General features: G+C 37.2%; 1 protein-coding gene across 1 annotated transcript in view; it reads right to left on the reverse strand.

Moving 5' to 3' along the window:
• Nucleotides 1-4438: 4438 nt before the first annotated feature.
• Nucleotides 4439-12570, reverse strand: part of DNTTIP2 (deoxynucleotidyltransferase, terminal, interacting protein 2) — an 8601-nt gene continuing 469 nt past the window's right edge. Inside the window, exons 2-7 of the mRNA XM_009884901.1 lie at nt 10119-11809; nt 8489-8621; nt 7699-7794; nt 7157-7321; nt 6041-6150; nt 4439-4532 (exon numbers count right to left, since the gene is read on the reverse strand). Of these exons, the coding sequence (XP_009883203.1) occupies nt 4439-4532; nt 6041-6150; nt 7157-7321; nt 7699-7794; nt 8489-8621; nt 10119-11809 (2289 nt within the window). The remainder of the gene's footprint in view (nt 4533-6040; nt 6151-7156; nt 7322-7698; nt 7795-8488; nt 8622-10118; nt 11810-12570) is intronic.

Here is a 12570-nt window from a genome sequence, read left to right on the forward strand (position 1 = left end):
GGGAGGGCGGCGGCTGCCGCGCGCAGCGGCCGTTTCCAACGCCCTCAGGAAGGAAAATCCACCAGGGAAGGCCTCAGGCAAAGCCCAGCGACAGCGACAGCAACGGCCCGGCCGGATCCCTCCGTACCTACACACCGGCCTGCTTCTGCGGTCAGGCTTCTCGGACACCCCTCGGAAAGAAATTTTAGTTGAAAATAAGAGTCTCTGTTTCCTGGAGGCACTTCAGCGGCGTCGCGCCGCGCCTTCCCGGGTATTTACAAGCAACGGAAAATCCCGCAAAATGCAGTAGGCAAAGCCGAAGCATTTCACACTTGAATTAATACCACCTTTTCTTCCTAACTTACGCATACTTATAGACAGAAGATGATGAGCCATTATAGTAACTGCAGTCAACTTCAAAAAAAAAAGTGTGGTAAAACACAGAACGGCAGCAGCACTAAACAAACCTCCTTGATTTTGCTCAGAATTGAATAAATTATAAATTAATCTGATTCATGATTTTATTCAATTTGTGGGGTTTTTTGACAAATTATTTTTAATCCTGCATGTGTGACTACGGCCTGTTTTTCAAACTGTAGTATTTAAAAAGTAATCTACGAAAACCCCACACAATTGAAATGAAACACACCATCAGGAACATTGACGATCAGTTTCGCAGCACAGTAACCCACTTTAGAATGCCGTCTAACTATAAACTCTACAGCCCTTTACAGAAACATCAAGCTTTCACCGAATTTGCAGACAAACTGCAAACCCCAAACCATCTCTACATGAACTTCATAAAAAGCAACTAAATCAAATGACAGAAGACAAAACATTCCTCCTTGGTCACTCACAGCAACGCATTTCAGTCCAAATACTACTTCTCTTTCTACTTTTTGTATTTAAGGATCGCTTCATAAAATTTGGTTAGTTCCAAGTGAAACAAATTTGAAGGCAGAGGCTTTTACCTACATGTCTGCATATTGCAAGCAATATTTACATAATCAATACTCTAAAAATGCAGAAGTCAATTAAGGGCTACAATCCAAAAGAAAAAGAGGAAATTGCAGGTTCAAGAAGCAGGGTATTCCCTAGACGTGAGCACGGGACAGCTCTCCTGCGATGCTGGCTGTGTAACAGACTGTGATGTGAATCCGAGTGGAAAAGTATAGGGACATAATTCCACAAAATGTTTGTATGAAGAGGGTTTTGAGGAAAATGTCCTACAGACAACGTACTTCTAGTTTTTCAGAATGCATTAAGAGAATCGTAAGAAAAAAAAGAATCATAGCAATCAACATAAATTGGACAGATGCCGCTTGCTACAAATTTATGGAGTAATTAAAACGAAAGCAATGTGAAGGCAAAGAGGCAGTCTAATAATATAATAATAATCCTTCTATCTGACTAGATATGAAGAACTACTTCAGCTGTGAGGACAGTCGAGCAGTGGAGCTCTGGGAAATGTGCAGTCTCCATCCTTACAGGTTTTCAAGACCTGATTGTATAAAGCTCCTGTGATAAAAACAGGACTTTCTAAAAATTTAGAGATCAAAAACAGTTTTATCACATGGAAAATAGCAATGATAAGAAGATACCTTCAGTTTTATGGAGACTAAGTTGAGAGGTTAAAGACCCCCAAAGAAGGAAAACGGAAGAAGTGTGAACAATGAGAGCATGACAGAGAAAAGTATTTTACTTCTGTTCCTAAACTAACCATGCCTACTAGTGGCACCACCCCAGCAACGCCTCAGCCACTGTCAGCCTCATCCCTTTTCACTACAGCCTTTTGAGTGTGACATCTGGGAGATGGACTGTGAACTCACTGGGCTGTACAACTGTTGGGGTAGTCTCTGCCCCAAGGGCAAGAAGCAAAAGCAATACTGGCAAAAACAAGGGGAGCATAAAGAAGCAGGAGAAAGGAATTACTAGTGTCCACACAAAACATGCTGGTGACATCCAAAACAGCAATAAGTACCTATTTAAAAAACCCCCAAGAGGGTACCTACTGCCCTTTAACCTCAGGGAAATCTCTTGTTAATAATGGTTTATGTCAACAAAGGCAAAATTAGAAATTAACACAAATATTTCAGACAGTTATTAAAAGAAAGCATTACTTGCATTTATTAGTAAATTTTCTCTAATGATGCTAGTGTTTCACAAATATTTTTTTGGTGTATTTTCAGAGAGATCTGATAAATTTATGCAATCACATGGTGTATTTTGTTTTTACTCTCTCCCCAGCAACTTAAACCTTATTGCCAATTTCAGGCTAATTTAATTGAAAGGTAAAGGAGTCAAAAATACTACCTGCCTATGCTTTTATGAAAATTGATGGTTAAGAAAAGGCACACTAGTGCCTTAACTAAAAGAGGCTGAAGCAGAAGCTGAGGCAATAGCTAACAAGCAAGCCAGCAAACACAGCCCGCAAGTACTGCCGTGCAGCCCAGCAAACACTGTCCGGCACATCGCACCTCTTGTTCAGAGAGGAACGTGGACACTTGCCGGGCACAGCATGTGGCAAAACAGAAGACGTTAGAAAAATCAAAGGAAGGGAAAGGATATAGAACATAAAACAAATCCCTCACTAGCAATGATGTACACGAAGTAACTTCTGATAACTAGCTATTGAGCAGCCTCAGCAAGACATCCGAATTGTTGCTTGCTGTCAAATGCTAAAGCTTGCATTTCTCTTTTAAGGTCTTTTAGAGTTCCAAGTTGCTTTTCCAAAGCTGCACTCAAACATCCCAGGATGCAAGAAAATGACAACTACTGTGGTGCCTTGTTTTTTTTCCCAGTGTTCAGTATTATTTTTTTTTGTGCTTCCATGTCTCATCCAGAGAACAAAACACCATAGTTGTTTTTATTGGCTTTTTTATCATTTACAGAGAATCAAGATATTAGCATACATATAACTGTATTAGAATTGCATCTCTATATTAGCTGAGACTTGGGGACAGGTGGTTCTACTTGTATGTGTTTGAAGGAACACAACTATACTACCCATTCAATGCCACCCATTGAATTCTCTTTGCTTTGCACACCTTTCATCTCCAAGCAGTCAAGACTTCTTAAGCAATCTACATTCCCATCTGTCTCTGATAGCAAAACGTTATGGTCAACGTCAGAAGAATATAAAAAACCCTAAAGTATCAGGGGAACATTTCTTTCAAGCGTCAGCTGGTGATCAATATATACCACGATGTTCATTTCATTTTAGCTATTTCCAGCACAAATAGCTAATCCTTAAAAAAAACACTTCTCGTTCTCAGTAGTAGAAAATTTCATGGTTAAATATTGGTAAAGAGCATACTTCTTCTTTAAGATCGGCAGCCTCTAAAACTCAGTGTTCGTATGGTAAGAATACAATCAACACCACTGGTCCTCTGATAATCACTTCTAAATCTTTCTCACCGAATCCACCCAAGACAACATAGTGACAGTTTTATTTCTTCTATTACTTGTCTTTTCTGCTACCTAAGGGCAGTAACTGAGTTACACCAATGGTGACAGCAACTTAACAACCAAGTCATTAAAAAACAACCCAACACAACAACAGTTCTGACAATCACAAAAGGTTATGAACCGTCCCTAAAGGGGAACTGAGCTGAGGCCATATTTGGTTCTATAATGGTAGCAGAGGCCTTCCAAACTCACTCTATTCATTTACCTGAAGAACTATTCCAAGTCAGCTACCAGACCACAATCTGCAAGCTACACCCTAGATAATGCATCCCACTGTCAAGTTCTTTTCAAAAAGATCATTAGAAAATTATCAAATGGTAAAAATTAATGAAAGCAACATATGATGGAATGTTACCATTTTATATATAAATAACATATTTACATTATTTTATCTATTAAACAATATGTAATTTATATTTTCTTTATTATTTTTATATTTATTTTTTTTATATATATAAAGTGTACGTGCAAATGCTGAATTCCAGGACATTCTAAACCCTATTGTGGTCAGTGTTGAAATAAACCCTTCACAACCAAATTATTTCTCAGTAACTTCTATTACAGAAATGGCCAGCAGCACCTCTAACAAGACGTGGAAGAATTTGTTCCAGCATGTAACGGGTGCCAAGGTGAATTACGCACATAACTTTATACTGATTTTACTAATTCATTGATGTAAAGACTGAAGCCTGAAAAGACCACAATAAATGAAGTTGGACTTTGTGCTCAGCTTTAACTATGTGCTTTCATATAATTATCTTTTTACATAAGCATTAATTTAAATAAAAAATTATATTTAAATCTAAATTAATTTAAATTTAGATGCTTGATAATTTGGTAAAGCTCCCTACCAAATTCCCACTGCAAGGAATTCCCTAAACCATGACCTGCAATCTTGAAAACAAAAAAAAACCACCACAACCAAAACATTCTGTAAAAAGTTTTATAACAATTAAGTTGTTCCAGCTTGTTATTTTTCTTCAAGTCTTTCTTAATTGTGAAATTTCTTCTTCTTCCGATTCCTCTTCCCTGCTGCAAAAGCTGCTTTTTCACTCATGATCTCCTGATACTTCTTTTTATTATATCTGAACAAAATAGATAATTTACTTTTAAGCATGATAAACCAAAGTTCAGGAAAAGATAACATGGAAAGTACTCTACGTGTATAGTTTGCCAAACTGAGTTCTCTCATGTTTTCCAAGTCAGACTTCTTTAATTTTATACACTTATGCATAGGTAAAAGGAAATCAACATTTGGATTAATGATAAATGCAGGTTAATTTGTTTTGGAAGTAAATTTGATGGAAGAATCATTAATTTTGGCATAAACGGGGTTCTTCAATGCATACACAATCACATTTTGGGCAGTTTGCTAAAACACTGCTACTGCTCATAGTGCAAAGACTCATCAATGTTGACAATACTATGAACAAATTATACCCACTTTTATACTGCCTTCTCAGCAAACTCAAGATAATCAACCTTAGTCTACTCAAGATTGAAAACTGAGATGAGATTAACACTAAACAATGAACAGGATATATATACTGAATATGAGTTGCTAACTCCTCTAATACAGATTCTTAGGTACCTGTACCAATTACCACAATGGATTACTGCACACTGTGCAGTACTGAGGCCTTTAATTGTGACACTGAAACCTGACAAATACCTGCACGAATGCTGAAGTACCTTGTTAAAGCCCTTTATTAGCCACAACATAAATTAACTGATCAAATTTTAAAGACATTAATTTTTAAAAATAGCTTCTAATAAATACCTTACAAATCAGGTTAAGCCAGAAAACTAGTTAAGAAATAGCTACGCTAACTTGCCTTCCCAACATGAATAGTTAATTTATGAGCCTGACAACATTAACCTTATAATCCCAAATAGTGTACTACTTCCAAGAAAACATGTCATTATGTGAAAAAAGAAGTGCAGATTAATATCACGTAATAACCAATATCAAAATGGATCAACTAAGAGATCTACCCCAGAAACTGTAGGTTAGGCAGACATTAATTAATCCAATCATATTCTTCAAGTAAGACTTCTAGTGCAATTTTAATTCCTGTGACAGGTGGCAGACTGACATGCTTATAAAATGAAATCATATCAACTTTCATAGAATTACAGTCAGCACTTTTCTATCAATTATGACAAGAAAAAATAGTCAGTCTTTAAACAACAAAGGGAGTGCATGCATAGGCATAAATCCCTCGTCCAAAGGCCTTGGTTTTTGGTGTAAGCCTGTGCAGACACTTATTTTAGAAGTGAACCAGAATAGGGCTGATACGTTATCTCTTCAACACTGACATCATTTTAGGAGTGGCTGCCAAGAGCAATGACCCAAGTTGGACAAAACCCTTTTATGAATATCAAAAATATGCTGTCTCAGTCTAACTATCCCCTGTCCCTTAGATCTTCTCAATGGCAGTGCTGCTGAAGTGCTAAAACAGACTAAAAAGTTTTCTCTGAAGTATTAAAAAAACCATAAAAGCTGAATAAAACCAACAAAAAAAAAGTTATATAGTTAAAAATACTCCCCTCTTACATAGGATATTAGAATTACAAAACCGTTTTTAAATACCTTCTAAACTCAGAATCCGCAAGCAGCTCTTCGACAATTGTTCTCTTCCTTTGTTTCTTAGGGATTCGACTATGGTAAAAGTCTATGGGAGAATCAACCACAGTTCCAACCTAGAAAACAGAAATTAAAACATTCTTACTGTACAGCAAGATGTTCATTGTTCTGCACCCCCCGCCTCCCCCCATTTTTTTTGCAATCCTCAGCAACCAGTGTAAAGACGCCTACAGATAAAATCAGAATGGTATCTTAAGAAAGAGCAAAACCTCAAAAGAATTAAGCAGCGTTTTCTATGCACTTTTTGTGTTACTGTTTAGTGCACAGAGGAGGGCCTGAGCTTTAAGACTGTACAGTTTTCGACACTGGACTGCTGCATCAATGCATCTTAACTCTCTCCTGTCTCTGTCATTGTGGTGGCCTTGCTAGATGGCTACACAGCAGTTAACCTGGCTCTAATACAAGGGCTTCATCCTGGAATGCATCACATTTTTTCCAACAGGCATGTTAGCCAGTTCTGATGATTCAGGTTAGTAGTAGAGATACATGGAGTGAAAACAGACCCGCCAGAAACATACAAGATCCACCCTTTAGAGTAAAGTGGTAGTATTTTGAGAAATGAAACCAATTTCCTCAAGCATGCTAACTATTCAAATAGGTGTTAAGTAGATGGAAATCTATTTTCACAGTTTCTGCAGTAATTATTTTCTTTATGCAAACCACTTCAAAGCTGAGAGCTACAGTGGTAAAAATTCTGGCTGATGACAAAGCTAGCTGTCTCCATTCAAGCTGTATTAGCTGGTAAGAAAATAAATGCAGTTGTTAAAAACAGCTAATATTTTAAAAAAGCAGTGAAAATCTAGTCCACTGAGGGTTCACAATATGGATTAAGGCAGATTTTTTGTCAGTACTGTGAGATAAGCTGATATTAAAAAACCCCAGCATATACACATATGTAATATAGAGTTAAGCAGTTGTGAACTGCAGCCAAGTAATCAAAATACTTTAATAATTAAGCTATGAAATTAAATCAACATAGAGGCTACCTAAAAAATATGCAGGGAATAAGAACAGCTGTTCACAACTTCAGCAGTACAATGCCACCTTCTGCTGCTTCCTTACCTGGAAGTACTTGGGCAGACCATCTCTATCATTCTTCTTATAAAAATGCTTAGGGTCCAACGAAGCTCTCATCTTCAAAACTTTAAGATCATTTTTCAGTTCGCTTGTGATTTCTGGGGCTTTCATACCAAACCAACCGTCACCTGTTGTTTTTGCTCGCTCTGCCTAGGATGCAATACCAAGAATAATAAATTTGCATTCAGCAACTATGATAGGATACAGCAGGGAACTCTGCTCTCCAAAAGATGGATAAGGCATTTAGAATGTAACTCTGTACCTTTAAAAAGCAGATTTTATGACTCTTATTATCAAGGTCATCAGCACTGTATTAATGAGATTTGTACTGTCTGAGCTCATGATCTCTCGATTCAGTGTGCTGGTGACAAAAAGGATGGCTTTTCACAGGATGGCTGAAGGAAGACACTAAATGGCAGTTCATCACTCCACTTCCAGTGAGGCCTGTTACATGCACACAGTCCCAGGACGGGGTTTTCTACCACAGCCTGTTTTGTTATTTGAGGTGTTATCAACTCTTCACTTACCCTGCGCTGTTTCTTTAGCTGATGCAGTGATTCCCTGAAGGGTGGAACACATTCCTTTTTTTCAAAATCTGGAGTTATTATACTCTTCTGCAAGAGCTGTAAGAATTTTTTTTTTTTCATGTTAGACAGTTGTCTCACTGATACAAATTTTACTGCTTTACTGTATGTACAGAACCTACTAAAGGAATCATGCAGAATCTAAGCAAGCATTATAATACAATACTTGAGCTTCTCTGATCCACAATGAAAGTAGTAGGGATCCTCAAAACAGAACCCTGGTGAAAACCAGAAAGCAATTGGCTAGCTCTGGAAGAAGCGAGACAGCAAATGGAATGGAGTGGTATCATGGATGAGCCTAAGAAAACAGTCTCAAAGAAAATAACACACTTCCTTTATCTCAAAGGGTGCTTTTGAAATAAAACTGCTAATTCTGCATTAGGGAGTATAGACCTTTATTTACTGAAATTCATTCTTGCTAAGGACTAAAAATTTTGTTAGCAGACCTTCAGCTTGTGTACCGTTAGGCAAAACTGCAGGTATAATCAACTTCATTTTATTTTACAAGATAACGCTGGTATTTGCATTGCTTTTCAGTTTCTGAAGTGTCACATATATTTAAATTCTTACCACTAAAACCAAACATATATCCACACTTTGGCCAAAAAGAATGGTAGTTCCCAGCAAACAGTTAAACAGGATACTTCTTTAAAAATAAGTAAACCAACCTTATTAAATTAACATCTTTGTGTTACTACAGTAACAGGTAACTGCATAATTGTAAACACATTACCTGGTCCTTCTTCTCCTTCAGTTGTTTAATTACACTTGATGTAGGCTTCTGTTTTTTTGCATCAAAACTAATATATAAACCTCCAAGTTTCTTGATATTCAAACCAGGGTCTATGCTGCTGGAAAGATGTAAACTAAAAGAGAGATAGTTAATGATTAGAATATTGTAACAAGCATGCATCTAAACCACCTACTGTCCTCTGAGAAAGATAAACAGAAACAATGTTTCTCATTCTTCCCACTTAGGTTCAGTTCTGCAATGATTTTAAGTCTCAGTATCTAGAAGAAATACATAATTTAGAGGTGACAGAAGATGAGGGGAGCGAATCATGCCATTATATGAAGTGAGAGCTTATTAAATAACAATACCTGTGGAATCACTTCCACAAATCTTTCACATTAACTCTAATGCTCTGTTCTTATCTTAGATATTACTATCTTCTATAAAATTTGTTCCTTTGTTTAACCTTGCTAAAAGAACTCATGACCAGCACCCTTCTTCTATACACTGAGAAGCTTGCTAGCTAAAGAGAAAAAAAACCCACAAAAGCACAAACATATGGCTGGTAAAAATATCGTCAACTCTTAGTGAAAAGTATGAAGCAGCAAGAATTCTTCATAGGAATGTTTAAGTCCTTGTCTGTGTAACAGTACTAAGAATAACATTATTAAACATTTCAAAGCTAGTATGTTTCACATTTTTTTAATTATTCCATTCAGGCAGCCAAAGGAACGTATCCGCAAACAATATATGTGGCTAACTCAAAAACAGTTTTTTGATTACAAGAATGCTTAAAAGCTATAAAGCGTTACAGAGAAATATGGTAATATCTAAAGAGGTACAACCAATATTTATTGTATCTTGAATACTTATTAATACAATCCCTTTATATTATAAATACTTTCTATTAAACTGTGATCAATCTTTTATAATGTCTTTACACTGAATGTTTGGCTAGGTTTTTGCAAGACTTCTGGCCTACCTGAAGGTTTTCAGAAGATTAAGACTTACCCAACCTAAACAGAATATTATGCTTCAAACATATGAAGCATACGAAAGAATTTTAGCTGGAGTTGAACCATACAAGCTCAAGAGGTCCCATCCAACCTAAATTATTCTATGATTCTATGCTGGGTTGATTTCACTTGAAGTGTCACTGTCCCACAGCACAACAAGAACTGGAAACATGGAAATATATGTGACTGTTTAGGATTAAAAAGCATGACCTAATTAGGCAATATGTAAGGAATTTACTGGACTTTTTGTTCTTTATATCCAAAATAAAAAAATCAACAATTAAGAAAACTGTGACCTGAATAAGCAATTAAGTCAGCCTGACCAGTTTAACCCAATTTCACATTTTGTTTTTTAAGCTGAACACATACCAGGCCTCCAGATGCCTAAATATTTCAGAGTTCTCTTCTGCTATATACAAAACTGAAAAAAACCCAAACCCTGAATTTATGGACTATATTTGTATTTTATAATCTATGCACCCCCACTTTCCACGTCAATATGAGACTACTCCCTCATTTACTTCACATCATTTAGCACTTAACTTACATATCCTATATGTAAATATCCTTGAATGAAATGCAGATTCTTTAGTTACTCCCAAAAAGATACTTACACGTCAATCTTATTTTTCAACAAATCATCATCTTCATCATTCTCATCTTCATCTATCAATTCCTCTTCAGCCTCTTCTAGATCCGAGGATTCTTCATCTTTTTCACTTCCTTCATGCTTACTTTCAGCATCACTAGCTTGGTCTACCTGATCTAGGTAATAGTTTCGGCTGGAGCTCATGCCAGGCTCAGTATCAATTACAAAAAGCCCTTCAGCATGCAGTGAACTGTCCTTCAAAGATTTGTTGAGAGAAGGAGGCCTCTTACCTGCCTCTTTATAACACAGATTCTCTTCAACTGTACCTATGTCTGCCACATCACTATTTTCAGATTCATCACTTTCACTGCTGTGGGATACAGATTCAGCATATTCTCCCGTTTGGTCTTCACCACGGCCCACATCAATTTCAAGCACCCCGCATCCACCAATGCTATCAGTTTTTCGTAAAACAGCTATGTCCTTCTGTGGGCTGCTCACGGCACTAGCTTGCTCCCCCTTTTTTAATTTTTCAGCATGGGTGAAAGACTGCTGTGCATCTGCCTCAGCATCTGCTCTTTTGCATTCTGGAATTGTTTTACTTTCATTTGGTGTTATTTGCTCTTTGGATTCTAAAATTTTTTTGGGACTCATGCAATCAGTCAAACAAAGATCCATACGCTCTAGTTTCCCCTTCCTCCTAAGTATTCTACTGTGTTTTTCTTGTATTTGGCCACATACTTCCTCTGAATCATCTACCCCAACAGACCATGCATTTTTTACTGCTTTTTTTCCAGGCGATTCAGTGTCACTTAATTTCACTTTTGTAAGACTGCTGGGTATTACATTATTCAAAACATCTTCTTTCACATCTTCACTCTGGGTTGTATTGGCAGATTTGGATGAATATTTGCTTTTAGGTGAACTAAATTCTTTATTATCTCCAGTGAGAGAGGAAGCATCTTCTGTGTCAGAGACAAGTTCTGCATCAGGTCTAGAATCAGAAATTTTTACTGGCTCAGATTCAATGGTGTCCTCTATTAAATTTTCATCTTCTGAAACAACTCCGTTTCCCTTCTCAGGCTGCTTAGCATTTTCTGCTTGTGATTTCATTTGCATGCTCCTAGTAACTCGTTTGGTAGTGATGGGTGGTTCCATATGAGAAGTTAAGCAGCATGACTCTGCATCAGCAATATCTTCACTCTGGGCTTCACGAACTGTATCTGGCTGCAATTTCTTTTTGCTTTGTTTGCTTCTTGTAGTTCTGGTAACATTAGGCATCTGGACACCAGAAACAGCAGAGGCGCACGACTCAGCTTCAGAGACATCATCTTCATCCAGAATCCTGTTTAATTTATTTAGAAAAGCTGTCTTGTCATGTCTTTTTTTGTCAGGAGAATCCGGTTGACAAGGAACTACAATTTGTCGTCGTCTTGTTACTCTTACAAACAAAGGTGTGTGAAGACCAGACACAGCAGAGCAATTTGATTCTGTTTCTGACACATCGCCATCAGCTTGTGGTTCAGCAACTGAACGAACAGTCGTGTTCTCATTTCTAGTAATTTGCATCTCTAAGCTATCACTGACATCTGACTTTGTTTCTGCATGATCCACCTCTTCAAACTGAGATTCCTGAATTACCTCTGGCTTATGAACTGATTTACTTCTTCTTCTAGTCCTCGTAGACACAGGAGTACTAATTTCAGCAGATGCCACCTAGAAAAGGAGTAAAAAAAAAATTGTGCCATTGACAAATAAAATAACTATATGCTATATATATCACTACTATATGCTATATAAATCACCAACAATCTTTTTAAAAAAATCTACTGGAACTGACAACGTATTACATGTCTCCGTGGAACTCTATGTGGAAGAAGCGCTAACAAACCAACCCTTACTCATCTGTCTCTCCACTGTCTTTTGGTTTAAGGCAGAAGAAGAAACACACACATTCATTAGGATACATAAACAACTACAGTAACAAATCTAAACAAATATCTTCTAATTCTAAAAAGCTCTGGCAAGCTGTCATGGGAAGTAAATCCAGAAGCTATGTTCAGAAACATTCAAAGATTTGCTCAACTATAAAATACTGAAACCTAGCAACTGGCAGAATGTGTCCCAAAATGGTTTCCATAACCAATTTTAGGAACAGACTGGCCTCACAGCAACTCCAACACTAGCCATAATGTGCTTCTTTAACGATGCTTTAAGTTACCTGGAAGGCAATTTACAATTTTTAAAAGAAAAAAACACTCTGCAACAACAAGATCTTCCCAAAAACCAGAACCATGTTGGAACAACATAAACTATGCTACCTAAACGATCGGTATTTACGCGAATATTTGCACGTCTAGTGGAAAAGCCACAGAGAAATGCTAAAGTACCTGCACTGCAAAGACAAATAAACAAACAATACCCTAACCTCTACTCGCAGCGTTAAATGGTGTAACAACTCGGAGCGGCTGCAAGCC

Source organism: Charadrius vociferus, unplaced genomic scaffold (genome assembly GCF_000708025.1).
Source record: "Charadrius vociferus isolate BGI_N301 unplaced genomic scaffold, ASM70802v2 scaffold163, whole genome shotgun sequence".
In the NCBI taxonomy this organism is placed as follows: domain Eukaryota; kingdom Metazoa; phylum Chordata; class Aves; order Charadriiformes; family Charadriidae; genus Charadrius; species Charadrius vociferus.